This window comes from Elephantulus edwardii, unplaced genomic scaffold, assembly GCF_000299155.1.
Source record: "Elephantulus edwardii isolate Elephantulus edwardi_28Jun2011 unplaced genomic scaffold, EleEdw1.0 scaffold00028, whole genome shotgun sequence".
NCBI classification, from domain to species: domain Eukaryota; kingdom Metazoa; phylum Chordata; class Mammalia; order Macroscelidea; family Macroscelididae; genus Elephantulus; species Elephantulus edwardii.
The window spans coordinates 18,025,139-18,045,478 of NW_006399778.1; the positions used below are offsets into that span (position 1 = coordinate 18,025,139).

A 20,340-nucleotide genomic window follows, 5' to 3' on the forward strand; every position below is an offset into this window, starting at 1 on the left:
CAGAGGAGGAGGAAGCAAGGTGGAGGACAGGGTGAGAGAAGAGGAGGTGAGCAGAGGGAGGTGCCTGCTGCAGCTGCTCCTCCTGGATTGGCCAAATGGCAATTGGGCAACAGGCAGCTCTGGGTGACCAGGACCGGAAGGCCAGAGGACAGTTTGTTTCACTAACACTAGCAACTTCCCTCAGAAAGGGTGATGCGATTATGCCCGAGGAAGTTTTGGACTGACATCTCTTGAACAGACAGATGTCCTCCAACATGGCACAAGAAGCCACTTCGGGGTATAGGGTGCTCTGCAAAGCAGCCCTTGCTGGCTGGTCGCCAGCGAAGTGCCCTGAATTCAAGTCCTAAGAGGCCTTTGGGTATGTTACTTAAGCTCTTAGTGCCTCAGTTTACTCTTCTGTAAAATGGGAGTATGATACCTGCCTTACAGAGGAGAACGAAATGATTTAGTGCATTTAATTGAAGGAAAATTCAGAAATTTAGATAGCCTGTTTACAACCTCCCAGCCCCCCCCCCGCCCCCGAAAGTTCTTAACTAGTTGCCCTTCTTAATTTCCAACAGTGGCAGTTCGGGGCAGCCTCCTGTTTCCAGAGTGGCGCTTTGGGGGAGAGGGTCTACTTCGCACCTTCTCCTCCCAGACCTGTTGCAGTCCACTTCTTGGGTTCCCTTCCCGTTTCAGCCCAAGCTTCCAGGATGTTGAGCCCAATCTCCAGACAAGAGAGGAGGCGGGATGGGGGGACTCGACTCAAACCTTTCCCACGTCTGGGCCCCGAGGGCTCTGACAAGGTTTCTGTCTGTTGATGCGGTCGCTATGAGCCTAAGTCGACTCGGTGGCACCAAAGAACAAACACCAAGACAAGTGACGGCCTAGGGGGCGCAGGCAAGTATCGAGAGCCACCAGGCCTCCCAACCCCCTCGGGACTTATTTTCCCTCCCCTCGCGGGGCCAGCCCGGCCCCTTTAAAGACATTCCTGAGGGCGTGGTTTCGGTGACGTCAGTGCGGGGCATGAATGAACAGGAGCCGGTTCTCACCCAACTTCCATTAAGCACTTGGGGCAGGAGGGGTAGAAGTTGTGCGCGGCAGGCGGGAGGGAGCCGGTGACCGAAGCCGGCGGCGCGCGTGCGGGAGCCAGGTGCGGAGCGGCGGCGGACAGCGGGGAGCGCGGCATGGAGCGCTGGGCGGCCTGCGCCTGCCTCGCCCTGCTGTGGGGCTGCGCGCTGACCGCGGTGGCGGCGGAGGCGGCTCAGGGCAAGGAAGGTGAGTGCGCGCGCCGCGGCGGGACCTGCCAGGACCCGCGACCCCGCGCCTGCCTGCCAGGGGTCCCCGACGCTCGCAACTTTGAAAAGCGACCTGGCCCCGCCCAGTCCTGGCGCGCTGGGGTCGGAAGGTGCTATCCGACCGAGTCTGGGAGCTCCATGCGGGCTTGAAGAGACTCCACCGACTCCGATTGTGCCGGAATGCGCGGAGCTCAGAGGCCGCGGGGAAGGGGACAAGGGGCTGACCACGCGGTTACAGCCTGGGCGGCAGCTTCAAGAACACATCCCAGCTGGAGGGTTTCTTTATGGGCTCAACTCTTGCAGGCTCGAATTTACTAGTACAGTTTCTCTTTTTTGCAGGAAAGGCATTTTTGTGGCGGCGCTTCTTTTTGGGGAGGGGGCACTTGGGCCGCAGGGAGCCCCTGGGCCGCAGGGAGCGCCCTCTCTGCGGAAGGTCCTGCACCTTAAGTTTTTCCATGCGCTTCTTTTTGCCGCTAGTGCCAGCAGCAGGGCACGGGACGAGACCGGAGAGAATCCCTGTCCACGCGCACCCTTCCGAGCTTCCCAGCCTGAACTCCCAGGTTCAGAGGCAAGTTCGCGGCGGGACGTGCGGACAGGAAGTCCCAAAGCCAAGCATTTTGAGTAAGGGGGTGAGTCACAACAAGGAAATGCGGCAGGTGGGGGCGCGGCTCCTGAGGTGTGGAGCCGTCACCCTAGGGCCACCAAGGAGCCTGGGCACCCGGGGGTGGGGTGCTGAATCACCCGCCCCCGCCCCAGCGCTACCAGTGCCGCGCTGAATCTGAATGAGGGGCAGCCGACTTTGCCCTGGGCGGGGCAGGCGTGGGTATGAGAGCTTACTTAGTCCTTCAGCTGGGGTCGTAGAAAGGTTGTGGGGCTACTGCTCTTGGCCAGAGACCTTCCTGTCCACCAGGCGATACAGCTAGTTTCCAACAGTGGGGACGAGTTTCCTCCGCCACCTGGCCTTCTGCCGCTCCAGCTGGGGAAAGTGTGGAAGAAACCCAGGCAGGTGAAGGTTTCCCTGAGCCTTAGGTCCCTTTTACATCTCTTAAACTGGGATTGAGAATCTTTGACTGGAAGAGAGGCTAGAGCTGGAGCCCACCGTGTGTGGAGTGTCATTGGGAGTGGCAGGACACTCCCATACCTGTACCTGGAGCTGACAAGGCAGCTCCTGCTGACTGGGAAATCTACTTGCACAAGGATGGGTGGTGGAAAGGCCTGCCACCCCAATATCAACTCCCATTTCTGTCCCGCCTCCCCTCTCTGGGGGCCTGTAGTTGGGAAGAGAGACAGCTGGTAAAACTACAGGCCTTTCTTGCAGGCTGCCCCTGAGGGGTGGCGGATTAGGCAGGACTGAAGCGAATCAGCTCAGCAGTGCCTTTGCTGCTGGTCGCCCCTCCACTGGCCTGAGAGCCACTTGTCCTTGAGTCCCTGTGTTACTGTGTGATTAGCCCAGTCCCCCGAAGGGATAGGGTAGCAAAGTGGTACAAAATGCCCAGTACAAGGTTAAGGGAACATTTTTGCTTAGGCCCCAAGAGTCACTGTGAACGGACCCCCTAGGGACGTGTGCATGGGGAATAGGGGGAGTTGATGGCCCAGCTGGCAGCTGCTGGTTTGTTCCGCTCTTTGGGATTTAGGCTGGAGGTAGCATCTCCATCTGGAAGTGGGTTGAGGGGCAAACAGGAGACACAAGCCTTCCTGCCTTGAATCAAAGCGGTGCTGACTTCTCCTTTCCTGCCTCCACCCCCATTGGGTAGAGGAGGTGGGACGGGTTTGGAGCCTTGCTGGCTCCTCAGTGACCGCAGAATCTGCCCAACTTTTAGACATGGGGGAAACTGAGGGATGCCTGTTCATTGCAGCGGTTGGAGGAAGGGCCAAGCCCTGCCAGCTCAGACCCTTTGCTCAGAGGGTCAGAGCCGAGCATCTGGCTTCTTGGGCTGCCAGAGCAAGGGCCCCTCGCATTGTGGTTTCATGGTGGATTTTCTTAGGAGGGGAGACTAGCCGGGCTGGGGTCCAGGTGGGGGTCTGGGCACGTTCCAGGGGTTCTGACCTGAGGCGGCTGGTGGGAATACGGCTGGAGAAGAGGCCTGGAAACTTCTGGGCTTCTTGACTCTGCAAAGGCCCATTTGGCCCTATTCTCTTTTTGTTCGTCTTTTTGCTAGGGTCCCCTATCCATCTCCTTGTTTAGGCATTAGCTAGTCTTGATTGAGGGGTGGGGGGAACAGGAAGAGGACAACAGAGGAGTGGGTGGTACTAACTACATTTGAATAAGAAGCTGTAAAGCAAAATAAACCCGTAAGGATGGCATTAATGTTGAAACTTAAGGCAGAGAGGATTATCTCCCACCCTCCAGAGTCACTTGCCTATAGCTGCTCAAGGAAGATTTCTGGGACAACGGAAGGGGCCCTAGGCCCCTTCCCTCAGGGAAGCAGGATCCTGCCCTGGGAGAGCTCAGGGGAAGAGCCGCACCCGCATCTGGGTGGAGGGACCCAGGGCTGGGCGCCGGTTACTGGTGGTTGGTTCAGGGGAATTTCCTGGGGAGGGGGCTATGGCTGCAAGCCCCTTGGGGGAGGCTCCATGCTGTGTGAGGCCTCTTTTCTTCTCTGATGAGCCCTGTGATACTTCTAGACCCAGGCCCAGGACTGGTGGGGGAGGGGATTCCTGGAGGCTGGAGAGTGGGGAGGGGGGGCCCTCAGTGCGAAGTTAACCCTTCAGAGTTGAGAGTGAGGAGTCCCTCCCTCTGAAGCAGAGACTGTAACTTCTCTCTTCTCTCTCCCCTGGCTGGGGAGGATGCATATCTGAGAGGCTCACCTTCCACCTACCCTGTCTGCTGGAGTCAGGAACCCTCAGATCCCTTCCTATGCAGCCGGAACATTCCATTTGATAGTGGGGTTAGCGAGTTTTTCAATTTGAGCCTTGGGCATGCCTGAACAAATCCCTACCCTTCCCCCCCTAGTCCCACTTAACTTCCCTTACCCAGCAGCCTCAGCCTGGGGCCAGTGCCACATCGGATTTCCTCTCCCCTGTCTGGGCTGCCCAGTCCCTTCCTAGAGAGACCTGGCCCATGCAATAGTTGGTTGGGATTGCAGCACCTCATACCAGGCCTGGGGGCCTTCAGCCCAGGGAACTAAGAGAGTAGTCCAATCATGGGAGGAGTTTTTAAGGCTCTTCTTGATAGCCTCCAGCCCCTCCACCCACTCCCATCTCTCGGAATCAGGCCTACTCTGTGCCCAGCCTGCCTGAGGTGCCACCATTCCAGTCATTCTTCCAGGTCCTGGGCCTGAGGAATGCTGCTTCTGGAGGCCTCAGGCTCCATGTCCAAAAGAAGTCATTACCCGCCCTCCCCCAGCCTTAGAACTTTGCTTTCTGAATGTGGGGAGGTCTTGCAAAGGTTCCAGGCCTCAGTTTCCCCACTTTCCTTGCCATGCTGGGAGGATGGTGCATGTCAGCAGCCACCTGGACTGTGTTAGAAATGGAGGAAAAGCAGACCTCAGTCTTGGGTCCAGGCTGCAGCTACCCAGTGTGATTTGGGGCCAAGGTGGGTGATGGGAGGTGCCCAGGGTGTGGTCTAGGTGTGGGGAAGCCCCTGGCACTCTCATTGCTCCTCCCCAGGATTTCCCTTCCTCAGGCTCCAAGTACCCCTCCAGGGAGATAGCATGGACCTGGCACCTGACTTCTCTGGGCCTGGAAAACACCCCACAGAGATTTCTATGCCTGCCCCTTTCCTGAGTGAAGAGGGGCCAGGACTCGAGGGAGCAGTGACAGTGACAGTGACTCTCCCAAGGGGGCGCCTGGCCAGCTATATGTATCTTCAGGCCCCTCCTAGAGGCTCCCGGAGGTTTAAGTTTAAGCCCGCCTACTCTGCGGCTTTTGCAGTGAGCAGATTGGGTTCCAGATGCACTCCCTCAGCCCGTGCCCCCACCCCTTCCTGAGCTGTTCCCACCTGTTAACTGCTCTTTCGTTCTTGGAATGCTATGGGCCACGTGTGCATATACATGTGCATATATCTTCGTGCTCAGGACTAGGTGGACTTGAGGATGCAGCATTCATGCTGGAGGGTGGAGGGATGCGATGGGAACAGGCAAGAATGTCCCGGGCCGCTGACATACATGTTTGTGAAGGGCTGCTGAGACCTCATGGACGGAAGCAGACAGGGGCAGCCTGGTGTCACTTAATACTCCTACTCACCCCAGCTCTCTGCCCAGCTGCTGTCCTCCTGCTGGGCCCCGAGCTCCCTGTTCTGCTCTTCCCAGCTGGAGGCTGGCGGGAGTGGGGGTGGAGGAGCTCTGTGACTAGAGCCCTAACCTGAGATCTGGTGGGTCAGGTCCTCACTGCAGCCCTCTACCTGGATTCAGTTATATTCTGTCCCTTCTCTGGCCTGCCGTTTCCCGATTTGGTTTCTGGGATGGGATGATGCTATGCAGTCTGAAGGCCAGGGCGGCTATCAGGATCTCCAGGGATTCTTGAGGGAACTCTTGCATTTTCTACCATGGTCTGGCCCATGACAAAACTCCCAAGCTCACCCAGGCTCTTCTCCCATCTCTTTTCCAGTGGTTCTGTTGGACTTTGCTGAAGCCAAAGGCGAGCTGGGCTGGCTCACACAGCCATATGGCAAAGGGGTAAGCCTTGAAGGGGTATGGGGTGTGGGAATGGGGCTGATATTCCCCTGTAGAGGTGGGAAGACTGAGGCCCAGGGAGAGGATGGGCCCTAGCTCAGATCAAACAGCTCATCTGGAGTTCAAATTCAGGGTCCTGCTTCTCAGATCAACCTCTGAGTTAGCCCTCTGGGGCCAGAGCTGCTTAGGGTTTGGAAGGTAGAGAAGGAGATTAGGAAATGGCTCATGGTCCTGGCACAGCAAAGACCTTTGGATGCCACAAAGAAGAGTTAATGGCAAGAGGGCTGCTCCCTCCCTTCCCCCAGACTCCACCCCTCTGACTTCTTTTTTGTACTTTTTGGGAGGGGGAAGGAGTTAAAGGGTCCTCCTGTCATTTTGGTCCCAGCCCCGGAGGTGAGAGGTGATGGAGAGACAGGGAACAGTGGCTCTCAGCACCCCTCAGCCCCAGGAACCGGATCAGGTTCCTTCCTGACAGCCCCTCTCCTTTCACACACACCCCTCTCCCTACCCAGCTGTTACTTCCCCTTCCTGCTCGGAACCAAGTTTGTTTTGCCACATTCCCACCAAAGTTTCCTCCCCCTTGCCTTGTCCTGTGCTCTTGAGGGCAGTCTGTGACCAGGCCTGGTAGATGAGAGGTTGGGATCTTTTCCTGGCTTTGTGTATAACTGCTGTGTGAGCTTGGAGAAGACACTGCTACTCTGTGGGCTTTCATTTCCCCATCTGTACAATGGATCCTTGCCTAGTTTATCCTGGAGCCTTAAGTCAGGGAGGGGGGTTCTCTAGGGGGCTACTTAAAACACTCCCCACTGCTGGCCAGATCCTTTTGATTCTTGTGCCTGTCCCTTGGCCTTTCCAGCTCTGAGAGGTTAAGGCATGGATACGAGGAGGCCTGGGTTAAAACCTGGAGCAGATATCCAGGGTCCTGCAAGGTCCAGATAGGGAGGAACACAGATCACCTATCTACCCAGTTCTATAGAGTGGGGAACTGATATATCTAAAAGCATGCAGGACTGGCCAGAGTTACATAGCACAACCCAGGCTTCCTTCCTTGGCCACTCTACCATCATTCATTCATTCAACAAATATTTCCCTGAGGACATACTCTACAGCCAGGTGGGAGTAGAAATGAGGTAGACAAAGTTTCTGCCCCTCAGGGCTCAGAGTCTAGTGTGGGAACCAGACAAGGCATCATCATGCAGATGCCAAGTGCTGTGATAAAGGGGACACCGAGATCATGGGAACCAGAGGATGTTATGTAGCCTCACCAGCGGTTTCCTGGAGGAGGCTGAGCTGTGTTATAAGGGGGAAAGAACATGTGTTAAGCTGTTACAGAGTCAAAATCTAAATGGTGGAGGGTCATACATCATTTTGACTCACCTTCTCCTGCCATTTATACACAGTTATAAAGACACAGAGTGAGAAATAATAATCGTCATTTTCTTGCTCCCATTGTAGAGGTGGGAATGTTGTGGCTCAGAGCTTAAATGATCTAATGATTTGTCCCCAGTCACAGCGTAAGGTGGAACCACTTAGACTTTACCCCAGACTCACAATTCAGTGTAGAGATTCCCCCAGAGATTGGGGCCAAACCCTAGCCTGGCTGCTTGTTTTGTGTGGATAGACTTGAAGTACTCCTCTGGGCTTCAGCGTCCTTTTCTGTAAAATAGGGATACTGAGAGCTGTAAAGCCTCTACCTGATGCTTAGCTCTGCCACCTGTGCCTCAGTTTCCTTGGGCCCTGCCCACACTAACCTGTGAACCCCTGTGCAGTGGGACCTGATGCAGAACATCATGGATGATGTGCCTATCTACATGTACTCCGTGTGCAACGTGGTGTCCGGTGACCAGGACAACTGGCTCCGCACCAACTGGGTGTACCGTGGCGAGGCCGAGCGCATCTTCATTGAGCTCAAGTTCACGGTCCGTGACTGCAACAGCTTTCCTGGTGGTGCCAGCTCCTGCAAGGAGACCTTCAACCTCTACTATGCTGAGTCTGATGTGGACTATGGCACCAACTTCCAGAAGCGCCAGTTCACCAAGATTGACACTATCGCCCCGGATGAGATCACGGTCAGCAGCGACTTCCAGGCGCGCCACGTGAAGCTGAACGTGGAGGAGCGCTCTGTGGGGCCGCTCAGCCGCAAGGGCTTCTACCTGGCCTTCCAGGACATTGGTGCCTGTGTGGCCCTGCTCTCCGTCCGCGTTTACTACAAGAAGTGCCCCGAGCTGCTACAGGGCCTGGCCCGCTTCCCTGAGACCATAGCCGGCTCCGATGCACCCTCCCTGGCCACAGTGGCTGGCACCTGTGTGGACCATGCCGTGGTACCCCCTGGGGGTGAGGAGCCCCGCATGCACTGTGCAGTGGATGGTGAATGGCTGGTACCTATTGGGCAGTGTCTGTGCCAGGAGGGCTACGAGAAAGTGGAGGATGCCTGCCAGGGTGAGTACAGTGCCTGGGTGGTGGGGAAGGGGCCTGCTGGGCTGGGCGACTGCATTTCCAGGTTCTCACCCCAGCTCTGCTGTGGCATCTTGGGAAGTTTGCCTCTGATCTGACATCCAGTGGTACTTCTAGTGAAAGCCACAGGGACTTCCTGGACATTCACTTCCCTTCGTTCCAACTGGATCCCTTTATTTAATAAGGATGAATGACCCAAGTAACAGTAACAGTAACAGTAACAGTATAGTATGGTGGCTATGAGCATGGATATGGTGGCAGTGTTTGTTGTCTCTGACTTATGGTGACCCCATCTGTGCAGAGTAGAATTACTCCTTAGGGTTTTCAAGGCAGTGGCCTTTCAGAAGCAGATCGGCAGGCCTGTCTTCCTAGTGTCTCCAGGTGGGTTTGAACCACCAACATTTTGGCTTGTGGTCAAACACTTAATCATTTGCACCACCCAGAGATTCCTTAGGACACAAGTGCCTGGATTCATACCCCTGCTCTCCATTTAGCTGTGTGACTTTAGGTCAATTCCTTAACCTTTCTGTTCCTGCATTCTCTCATTGTGAAACAGATGATCCCAGTGCCTACCTCATAGTGTTGTTTTGATAATCAAATGACTTAATACTTGCAAAGTGCTTAGGTCAGTGCCTGACACATAAATGCTTTATAAATGTGGCTGTTATTTTTGATTCATCTCATAACTATATCTTGAACACCTGCCATATGCCAGCATGGTGGCCATCTGGTATAATCCCAGGAACGAGGCCCATCACTGTTGTCCACTCACTGTGTGATCTTAGGCATGCCACTTAACCTCTCTGAGCCTCAAGCTCCTGTTTTGTGTACGAGGTGATTAATTTAGACCTGAGATTTACACATTTGAATCACCTAGGGGCTCTGACGAGGACAATTAAATCAGGATGAGGCCCCCACTTTGTCCTCTGGACAGGTCAGGGAGATGGCAGCTTGGCACGTCTGGCCGGGGCCTGTGACAGCGGAAATCCCTATAACAACGGGGCTTTTCAATGAGTGATTCTTTTGGGAACGGCTGTGGGGCAGGCATTTGTGAAGTGCAGGCTTTTAGAAGGCCAGGCTGTCCCTGCTCTGGGAGCAGCTTTGCCTAGGTTAGCGAGATGTTGAGAGCTTAGAAGTTTTGTCCCTGTATTTACGCACACCTGCTGGGTGACTTGGGGTAGATCATCATCTCTGATCCCAGGTTTCCTGTCTGGAGAACGAGAACACCCTAATGGCATCAGCAGACTTTCTGCTTGTTTTCAACTGCACAGATCCTTCACTGAAGGGATTGACGTGTAGAAGGAGCCCCACGCCCCTTGTGATGGGCCTGCTTGCCCAAGACAGCACATCCTCAGAACCATGACCACAGTCAGTAAGCCGCTGGACAGAGTTCCCTGAGAGCGTTTCTAAGGAGTGTTGGTGGCTTAATGCTTAATGTGTTGGGCCGCTAATCAAAAAGTTGGCAGTTTGAACTTACCCGCTGCTCTACAGGAGACAGAGAAGGCTTTCTCTAAAGATTTACAGCCTCAGAAACCAAGTGAAGAGGCTCCATGAGTCAGAATCCAGTCAGTGCAGTGGTTTTGCTGTAAGAGACTTTCTGACCATAATTCTGTGGGGTAACTTCTGCTCTAGCTCTTTCTATTACCACCTTGTCCTATAGCTCCTCTTCTGAGCAGGATCCCTACTCCCTGGGGGCCCCCACCTTGGGTGACCTCAAATGCACACTCTGAGTCTCCGACAATGACTGCAGGGTGGGTGGGGGGGCGTGAGGCAGCCCAGTGGGGTGAGCAGGCCCCTCCCACATGACATCCTCGCAAAAGAATGCGGGGGTGGGGGTGAGGGGCAGCTGAAAACTTTCCACAGGCTGGTGATTCAGGCCCTGCTGAGATAAGTGGACGGTTGGGATTGGGGGGGTTCTCTAGGAAGGGGGGCAGCCTTCCCTCCTCCGGAGGTGGGGGGGGTCAAGGATCTGACAGGCTTTGTTTGTACAGAGCAGAGCAGGCCCTGGGTTGGGAGGATACAGCCCAGCGGAGGGACTGCTTTCCAAGAGCAGAATCTTTACCTTTGCTGTGGGACACTCTTGACTCCCAGCCACCTGTTGCTCTGGCTTTTCCTTCTTGGGACTCCAACTCCCAGGGCCACCAAAAGTCCTGTCCATATGGTTTATGGAACTTCTATGCCGCTCGGCCCTCTTGAGTGAGGTCCTGGGAGCTCTCAGCCTGGCTATACTTTGCTCCCAGACTTTCCTCACAGCCCTGGATCATGCGTTTGGAGGGGATAACCATACCCAGTGGTTTCCAAATGACAGGCACTTGGCAAAGCAGGGATTCTCTCTGGATATTCTTGTTGAAAGTTTACCACCTTCCCACGAGCCAGAGTCTGTTACTAATCCCATTTAGCAGATGGGGAAACTGAGGCTCAGAGAGATAGGGACTCATTGGAGTAGGGATCCCATGTAAAATGTGGCTGAATCAGGATCTGAGTCCAGGCTGTGCAGGGGCGCCTCGGCCAGAGGATGGGTCAGGAAACAGGCGGGAAATGACCAGTTCCTTTGGAATCCCTGACTCAGCGCCTGGCCCGGGGATGCCTGACCCCAGGATGGGCTCTCTGGGCAGCCCCAGGATGTCGGGTCCTGGTGCAGGGTGGCAGGAGCTTGTTCAGAAGTGAGAGAGTTGGGAAGCCATTGCTGAACATGTTCATGGAGAGATGGAGGGATGTGGGGGGTCTGCCAGAGCCTATTCCCAAAGCCTTTTTCTTTTCAGGGTTTTTCCCCTGGAAGCCTGGAGTTCAGGAAAGAGTTAAGTGGACAGCGGAAGGGAGGTACCTCCCAGGTGCTGTGTGTGGACAGGTGGGCATGCTGCCCGGGAGAGCTCTGGGAGCTATGTCAGGAATGAGCCAGCTTCCCTCCAGGGCCCTGCTCCCGGCCCTGCCCTGGGGACAGTGGCGTGGAGGCACTCTGGCTGACCGGCTCCCCGGGGCAGCTTTGTCTCCCTGTGTGTCTCTGCTTCCAGTGCTGGCATCAGCAGTGAAGCTGGTGGGACCCGCCTGGCGCCTCACCCCAGGAACCGCCGGCCAGGTGAGCAGGTGGCCGGCGGTCCTGGCCAGACACTCAGCCCAGCAGCTGGGAGACCAGAGCTGGAGGTGGTACTGTGGGGTTGGGAATTCCCTCCTTGAAGATTCCTGCTCCTTCCATGGGCCTCTTGGGGATGCCTTCTTCCCACTGTAGTTTCACTGCCCCTATACCCTCTTCCAGGCAACCTGCTAAGTATTTCACAAGCAAGGTTTCCATCTGTGTTCACTGACAGCTCAGAGACTGAGTACTTATTCATCCCCATTGTACAGATGAGGAAACTGAAGCTTAAATAGAGAAAACAGTGACTGGACAGTGCACTGTCACCAGTTACCCCTAGCATGCATCCTGCCACCACAAACTATCCCTCTCAGGGCTTTACTCTCCCATCTGTAAAATGAGCAGTTTGGACCTGTGACTTTTTGGGACTGTGCTGACCCAGTGTATGTGACTGACTTTCTAAAGTGACTCAGACTGAAAACTGAGCTACGCTGGCTGGCTACTCTGCTGTAGGCTCACCCTGTGCAGTGAGGTAGGGGTCCAGTGCTGGTGTCTCGAATGTCTAGCAGGGAGGTTTCGTTTGGGCAGGGAGTGACTCATCAGGGTGGCCCTTAGGCAAGGTGGCCTCTGTCCACGCAGGGCTGTTGGTAGGAACCTGGCTTCATTGTTGAATACCATCTAGTTGGAACCAACTCGTAGCTGACCTTTCAGTGGGTTTTCAGAGGCAGTAAATCACGCAGGAGACTGCCCATCTTCCACAGAGCAGCTGGTGGGTTTGAAGCACATGCCTTTGGGATAACAATGTAGTTCCTTACCATGAGGCCACCAGAGCTCCCTAACGAACCGGGCTTCATTGTTGTTGTTGTTGTTGTGTGCCGTTGAGGCTTCCTGTGGACAGGAGTTCTGGCTTATCTTATTTCTGTGGGTTTCCTGTGGTCTGACAGAGGTGTGGAGGCTGTGGTGGCCAGTACCCACGAGGTGGCTTTGACCTCTATGTTGTGCCTGCCCAGCCTCTGCTCTCACCGTGGGCTAAGCCAGGTCCTGGCAGCGGACACCTGGCCCCTCCCTCCCACTCCGGAGGTAAGTGGGTCCCTGGAGCGGAAGGAAGGAGGCAGGGAAAGCAAACGGGAGATAAAAAGGCGGGTGGTGGGGAGAGTGGGAGAGGAGGCTGGGGGAGCAGAGCTTATCTCGGCTTGGTGAGGAATGTGCCGGCATCTTGTTCCTCAGGGTGTATGTGAAAGGGGCAGAGTGCTGCCCCTATGGCCCCCATTCTGAGAAGCCACTAGGGCCTAGGTTAAGGTTATCAGCTCCCCTCATTTTCGGGGTCAATAACTTGCAGGCCCCTGCTGGCAGCCTGTCACGTGGGGCCTATGGAGACAAAGTCCAGCCTCCGCGTCCTCAGGCCAGGGTGGCAAGCCACCGCTGCCAGTTGGGCTCAGTTTGGGGAGGTGACTGGCCTCAGGTGAATTGCTACCATGACCTCTTGAACCCACAACCTTGCTACCACCAGCTGGGGAGGTGGCTGGGCCTGAGAGGAGGGGCTGGGCTGGGGGCTGATATTGCATCATAGCAGAGGGCGTCTGTCCCTGAGTCACCCTACACTGCCACCTTGGGGGCGGGCACTGGGAACTGGAAAAACCGGGGTGCAGCCCTGGGTGCAGTCACAGTGCCCCAGTTCCCTCACTTGGTGTGGCCTGGGCCTGCCAGGCAACTCGGGCCAGAGAAGCCTTCTCAGCTATCCCAAAGCCAGGCTTTTGTGCCAGCAGGTGGGCATCCATGGTAGGTTTTTCCTTACATTCATTTGTTCAGCAATTCTGGCACCTGCTGTATACTTCAGGAAGCTCTGGTGGCCTAGCCTATCAGGAGCTGAGTTGCTAACCCAAAGGTCACACCTCTCTAGTGGTTCAAATCTATCCGCAGCCCCAAGGGAGAAAGATAGGCAACCTCCTCCCATGCAATTTACAGTCTCAAAAACCCAGTGAAGGATCAGTTATGAGTTGGTTCCAACTTGATAGTAATGAGAGAAAGACTATATACTTTTGTGCTGGGGCCTGGGACTCAGGAATCTGGATTCCATTCTTGCTCCCCAGCAGTCCCATAGAGACGCCTAATGGGTTTAGACATCTTTCCAAATGGAACAGAGAAACCTACCTGAGAGTCGTTGGAGCACAGTCCGTGTTTATCTGCTTCCCCATCGGATCCCTAGTGCTCAGAATTGTGCCAGGCATGTAGGAAGTGCTCAATTTCTATTTGGTAAACATAAGATTGAGTAATAGGTGCCCTAAGAGACACAAGGGGGCCAGGAATTGACATTCTGGGAAGGCCTTGTAGAGGAGCTTAAACTGCATAGGAGTTTTCTGGGTGGCTGAGAGGGCAAGTGGGTATTTGGTGGAAGCATGTGTTGTAGTATGGAAGTCAGACTAGGCCAAGTCGGGAGGACATGGGGGATTGCTGGTGTTCTGTGCAGTGTCTCAGGGACCCCTGGGCCAATGCACTCCCCTTCGGGCCCCAGGGAACAGCCCTGTGTTGTTCCATAGTCGGAGGAGGGGGCTGCATTTTCTCGTCAGGCAAGCACATGCCCTGTTGATGCTGCCTTGCCACTGTATTATCTGGCACATCCGCAGCGGAAATCTCTCCCAATTCCCTCTTTCCTGCGGCAGCAGGCGTGCCACCCCCAGGCTCTGAGGCCAAAGAATGGAACCTGTCTCTTTCCCCACTTCCTTCTCCTGGCACAGGGTAGGGGGGGTTTGAGAGCGACCATGCAGTGCGGAGTGGGAGGTGGCATCGTGGGGGGTTGCAGGAGCCCGGGCTGCAAAAGTGTGCGTGGCTCCACGGGCCTGGGACCTGCTACCCCCGAGCACCCCAACTCTGCAAAGTCTGGACCACCTGCAGACAGCAGGGCTTGGATAGGCCCCGGTGAACAAGTTAGGACATTAGAGAGAACTACACTCCCAGGATAAACACAGCCCGGCTTTCTACAAGCTCATTTTTGCTGGAAGATTTGGGGGAGGAGAGAGCTATTTTTGTACAGTAACAGATATGTAAAGGAATGCAAAAGACACATGGGTTTCTTAGATACAATAGGAGGCTTGGAAGACATTTAAGGTTTGAGGGAGACGGCTCTGTCTGCCTCAGCCTTCCTGGGTTTTCTTTCGTGTGCTCCCCAGAGGACACAGATGTTCCCTATTTGAGAAGACCTGTGTGCGTGGTGCCCCCACACCACACGCGCACGCGTGCACACACATACACAGATTCTTGGAAATTAGTCTTGGGATTTTTCTGGCTGTTGAATAGAGCTGGGACTGCCCCTCTCTCCAGACTTGTTTCAGAGTGTCCATTTCTCTTTGCTCCAAATTGAGGCGCTCCTGGGGGCAGAAGTGACTAAGGAAAGGAGCTCAGTTGAGAGCATCGTTAAGGCTCCGGTTTAAGTTGGGATTTTATATCAGTGTAGCCTGGAGGCCTTGGCCAAGCGGTTCTCCATGTCTGAGTGCCAGTTTCTTCCCCTCCAGTGGGGAATTGAAGGTTTCTGGATGACACAAGTGGCTTATATGTGACTGGAGACCAAGAAGGGTGCCTGTTTGACCCTCCCTAAGAGGCTCCATAGAAGAAAAGTCTGGAGATCTTGCCTCTGTAAAGGTTGCAGCCGAAACCCTCTGGAGCAGTTCTCTGTAACATGCAGGGTCTGCTACGTCACAATGGAATTACTACTGATAACAGACCCCGTGTCCAACAGGTTTGCCGTGGGGACTAATGGGTTTAAAATACCTCACCCAGAAGCCAGTAGCCTCTGGACCCATGGTCACTGTGGATGATTTGAACTTGAGACTGAGCATACCGCTGTCCTGCTGGGTAGCCCAAGGCCAGCCCCCTCCCTTTGCTGTGGTTCTGACAGGGCACGACAGAGGCGACCCTGGGAGAGGTTGCTCATGTGGCCCCTGGACCAATGTGGGGAAGGGGCTGGGCTGTCTGAGGGGTAGCAGAGGGCAAGGATGTAGTCTGACTGAGCAGAGCCATTAATAGGGAGTTGAAATCCAGTACCTTATGGAGCTTAAAGTCCTCAGAGTCCTGTCCCCTGTATCCCAAGTCGTCTTCCTACCTTTGCTCATACATCAGACTGGGTATGCGGGGCTTGGCAGTAAGTACACATCTGATGTGCCATTACTCCCTGTTTTAAGCTATCCCAGGCTCTCCATTGCCTCCTTGGCCTCCTGGCATTCGAGGCCTTTCTTCATCTGGTAACTGGCGACTTTCAGCCCTGTTGCCTTTTCCTCTGTCATTTGTATCCACAAAGCTGCTCATAGTTTCTGTGTTAGCCACGCTGTGTTAGCCGTGCTAACACCCTCTCTTAATAACTGTGCTTTGCTGAACTTACTAGCCTCTAAACTCCAGCTTTGACTCCTTGGGCCCCTGGCCTGCTACTTCTTTGAGCAGCCCCTCTCTTTTAGATGTGGCCAGTTGCTACTTAATCTCCCACTTCCTATGGTCAGGGCTTGGCTTTGTCATTCTCATCCTAGAGCACAGGTCCAGCCTGGAGCTGAGGACAGAGAGGCTCAGGGATGAGGTCAGAGCACCCGAGGACCCCCCTCCCAACCTCATGGGAATAAGCTGGTGATGATCACCCTAACTGGCCACTTAGTAGCAGCCCACGCTCTGGGCTGCCCTGGACAGTCCTGCTCGGGGACCACATGTCTGCACCACTTCCTGCCTATGGTGCAGGAAGGGGCTTGGGGCAGGGGCAGGATAGGGCGATGTGAGGAAGGAGCCTCTGGAATCAGGTGCCTGAGCTCCCAGCTGGCCAGGCTAGGACAGAACCTGCTACCAGGACAGGAAGGGCTTCTTCCTGGCGTCCTTACGAAGGGCGGAAATAGCCCGTCCCTGGAAGCAGATCCAGAGAAAATGTTGGGAGGTTGGCCTTTCCTGTTTCCTGGTCAACCAGCCCCGGAACCGAAAGGCCATCAGATCTTGGGTGGAGGGGTGAGTGGAGGGGGATGAACTGACAGAGCACCTGCAGGGTCATGTCCTGAGCTGGTGAACTGGCTGGTTTGTCTGGAGGTGCTGCTAGTCAGTCAGTCAACAAACACAAACAATGACAAGGATGAAGTCACTGCCCGGGGCACTCACAGCCCAGATGGGGTCCCATGGACAAGGAGAAGAGGCAGATGGAGAACAGAATGGGCCGCATCAGGCTCACGGAGCAGTTCTAAGGAACTGAAAGGGAGATGTGGCTTCCAGTGCCAGGCTCAGCGGCGTGGCACTTCTGTCAAGAGCTAGTGGGAGTGATGAGAGGGTTTGGAGCTCCTGGGTGAGGCACTTCTTGGTGCCTGGTGTATGCTGGGTGCTTGTGCATTTTTTCATCAAACCAGACATTTCCCAATGAGCAAACAAACCTTTGGGAGTTTAGCACTTTGCTTAGGGTGCATAAGTGGAAAGATCACTTGGGGTGAGAATAGATTAGAGTGATGGTCCTGTGTCCCCTCTGTCCTTGTGCCCACCAGCTTGTGCTCCCGGATTCTTCAAATCGGAGGCGTCCGAGAGCTCCTGCATGGAGTGCCCTGAACACACGCTGCCCTCCCTCGAAGGCGCCACCTCCTGCGAGTGTGAGGAGGGCTACTTCCGGGCTCCCCAGGACCCACTGGCCACTCCCTGCACACGTGAGTCTTGAGAGGGCTGGGGAGGGCTTGGCGCAGGGTTGACACCTTAGGTGCAGGTGGACACTGACCTCACCCTGACCTGTGCCCTCTGCAGGCCCACCTTCCGCCCCACACTACCTCACGGCCGTGGGCATGGGTGCTAAAGTGGAGCTGCGCTGGACGCCGCCCCAGGACAACGGGGGCCGTGAGGATGTCGTCTACAGTGTCACCTGCGAGCAGTGCTGGCCCGAGTCGGGAGAGTGTGGGCCCTGTGAGGACAGCGTGCGTTACTCAGAGCCCCCGCACATGCTGACCCGCACCAGCCTGATGGTCAGTGACCTGGAGCCCCACATGAACTACACCTTCGCCGTCGAGGCCCGAAATGGTGTCTCGGACCTGGTGGCCAGTCGCAGCTTCCGCACCGCCAGCGTCAGTATCAACCAAACAGGTGAGGACCAGGGAACAGTGATTGTGTCCTGTGGGGCCTGCCCGAGTGGACAGTGAGAGCTGCAGTTCACCTGTGTTCAGAGAGTGGCAGGAGAACAAGCAGTTAATGGCACAGATTCTGGAGACAGGTATACATGCTGACCTTGCTGTGTGACTGTGGGTTGGTTACTTAACCTCTCTGGTCCTCTGTTTCCTCATCTGGAGATGGAGATGATAATAATAATAGGGTTGTTGTCCTCCTAGTTCTTGTGTAGTGCACAGGATCTTATGAGCTTGCAAACTACTACCGAAGGCACAACAATTGGTCTTTATTTGCCCAAAGCAACAGAGGAAGAAGGATGTCGAGAGTGCTGTTGTTTTTAGGTGCTATGCAGACCATGCCATCTCAGTGAAATCCGACGTATCATGGAACAAAACCCTGCTCAGTCCTGTCCATCCTCACAGTCTGTGCTGGGCTTAAGCCCCTTCTTACAGAACTTTCTTTCCCTGACCCTCTACTTTTCTGAGCATGATGTCCTTCTCCAGGGATTAGCATTTCCTGATAACATGCCATGAAGTGTGAGACAAAGTCCCGCTGTCCTTGCTTCTAAGGAACACTCTGACTACGCTTAGAATGAGGATATGGAGAGTGTGGTGAATTGCTTCCATGAACAAATATCTTCTTTGCCATGAGACCAGAAGAACTAGACAGTGCCTGGCTACCGTTCCTGAGCATTTTCTTCAAAGATTCCATAAATGAACCCTGATCAAAAGGGAGGAAATGCAGAACAGAATTTCAAATTTGTGTGCACTTGAGACTTTTCTGGAGCCAAGGGGGGGCTGAATGAACCCTTATCCTGAAATAGTCTTTAAAACTTAAAATACCCCCTGAAGTCGTCTTAAAGCCTAACAATAGTTTAGCTTAACTAGAAGAATGATGTTTGACTTGAGCAGTTAGCACTTTTAAGAACTATCCTTATGGGATCAAGTTAACAAGTCATTCAAAAGATTAGATAAAGCCTTAGAGGGCAGTGAGATTATGTTAATGAAGGAGAAACAACTCAGAAAAGCTGAGTGATTAAGTGTGTACAACTCAGAGAATTCAGTGTATCTGAAATGTCTTTGGCACTGGTATGTATTTTATATTTGCAACAGCAAACCTTAAAAATAATAGCAGGTTTATTGGAAGGATTTGATAAATTATAATATGTAAGGTTTTTTAGATCAGTGTCTGATATGTTGAATGAATTCAGCAAGTGCCAGCTTTTTATATTTTTATTAATTATGTACCTACTCATAAACCCTGTGGTGGGCCTGGCCCACTGGGCAGTGAGTGAGGCTGGGCCATGCCCCCTTGCTCCCACTTCATACCCCTCCCTCATCTGCTCTTCTCCCCAGAGCCCCCCAAGGTGAGGCTGGAGGCCCGCAGCACCACCTCCCTGAGCGTGTCCTGGAGTATCCCGGTGCGCCAGCAAAGCCGTGTGTGGAAGTACGAGGTCACCTACCGCAAGAAGGTAGGACTCGCTGAGGGTTGGGGCTGGTAATGGGGACAGGCTGGTCACACAGATGCTTGCTGTACCTCATAGCCATCTGGGGAAGCTTTGCTGTGCAGGTGGGGAAGGGCTGTGCAGGTGAGGTCTAACCTACTGTCATCAAGTTGATTCCGTATCATAGTGACCCTGTAAGACAGCAGGGGGGCCTGTTAGGGTTTCTGAAGCTGTAATCTTTGTGCAAACAGACTGTAGCACCTTTCTCCCCCAGTGCTGCTGGGGGCTTCTAATTGCTGACTGTCTGCTCAGCAGCTGCATGCCTTAACCACAGTGCCACCAAGACCAAGACGCTGGTCAGCACACAGAGATTTCTAGACAAGAACTCAGTGTTCTGAAATCTCGGGAAGGGACAGTGGGGGTGGGGAAGGGAAAGAGCCAGGTCTTAAGTCTCTGAGCCTCAGTGTCCTCCAAGAAGAGCATCCAGCAGGCTCACGGGGAAGGCACGCTGAGCTGATGCCTTGCCTCCCGCTTTGCATTCACAGGGCGACTCCAACAGCTACAACGTACGCCGCACCGAGGGTTTCTCGGTGATCCTGGATGACCTGACTCCAGACACCACCTACTTGGTCCAGGTGCAGGCCCTGACCCAGGAAGGCCAGGGAGCTGGGAGCAAGATGCACGAGTTCCAGACGCTGTGTGAGTAGGGGCCTGAGCAGGGGCTGGGTCCCTAACGTAGAGCAGTGGGGATATATGGGGAGGGGCTGTTGGATCAGAGTACTTGGAAATGCCTCCCCCCGTCTCCGTGTGATAATAACTTTCTGGGGTGATGACAGTATTCCATCCTGTTAGCAATTTGAGTACATGAGTTTATATACTTGTCAAAACTGCTCAAATGGTACCCCTAAAATGTATACATTTTGACTCAAGTTTTAAAGAAATTGCCATTTTGGTCACCCAGGTCCTGGGATAGGTCTCTGTGAATTGAAGTCTGGACAGGGACAAAATTGGGATCTAGGGGTTAGTAAGCCAAGGGTGTGAGTTCAGGGTAATATGGCCAGAAGGAAGTAGGTACCCACCAACATCAACCAACTAAAGTTCAAGTCTCAGCATCACGAAGGGCCCAGACTTAGTCCTACACGCCTGGGAATGTGTGTCATGGAACCACAAGAAAGCCACTCTTTTGAGCCTTGGATTTCTTTATCTGTAAAATTGGAATGATCATTCTTTCCATATGGGAGTTAGGATCTCTGGTAGCATGGTGATGAGGGCATCTGTCTCCTGGCCCAGTCCGGGGGTGGGAGGGGGGCTTCACTGCTAACCCAAATGTGATTCCTCTCTGGTAGTTTAAATCTATCAGTGGCTCCCTGGGAAAAAGATAGG

General features: G+C 54.3%; 1 protein-coding gene across 1 annotated transcript in view; it reads left to right on the forward strand.

Annotated features, from left to right (window-relative positions):
• The first annotated feature begins 1,022 nt into the window (after positions 1-1,022).
• Positions 1,023-20,340, forward strand: part of EPHA2 (EPH receptor A2) — a 28,746-nt gene continuing 9,428 nt past the window's right edge. The window contains exons 1-7 of the mRNA XM_006883614.1: positions 1,023-1,257; positions 5,826-5,893; positions 7,660-8,329; positions 16,910-17,065; positions 17,160-17,492; positions 18,869-18,984; positions 19,503-19,656. Coding sequence (XP_006883676.1) covers positions 1,167-1,257; positions 5,826-5,893; positions 7,660-8,329; positions 16,910-17,065; positions 17,160-17,492; positions 18,869-18,984; positions 19,503-19,656 — 1,588 coding nt within the window. The 5' untranslated portion in view covers positions 1,023-1,166. The remainder of the gene's footprint in view (positions 1,258-5,825; positions 5,894-7,659; positions 8,330-16,909; positions 17,066-17,159; positions 17,493-18,868; positions 18,985-19,502; positions 19,657-20,340) is intronic.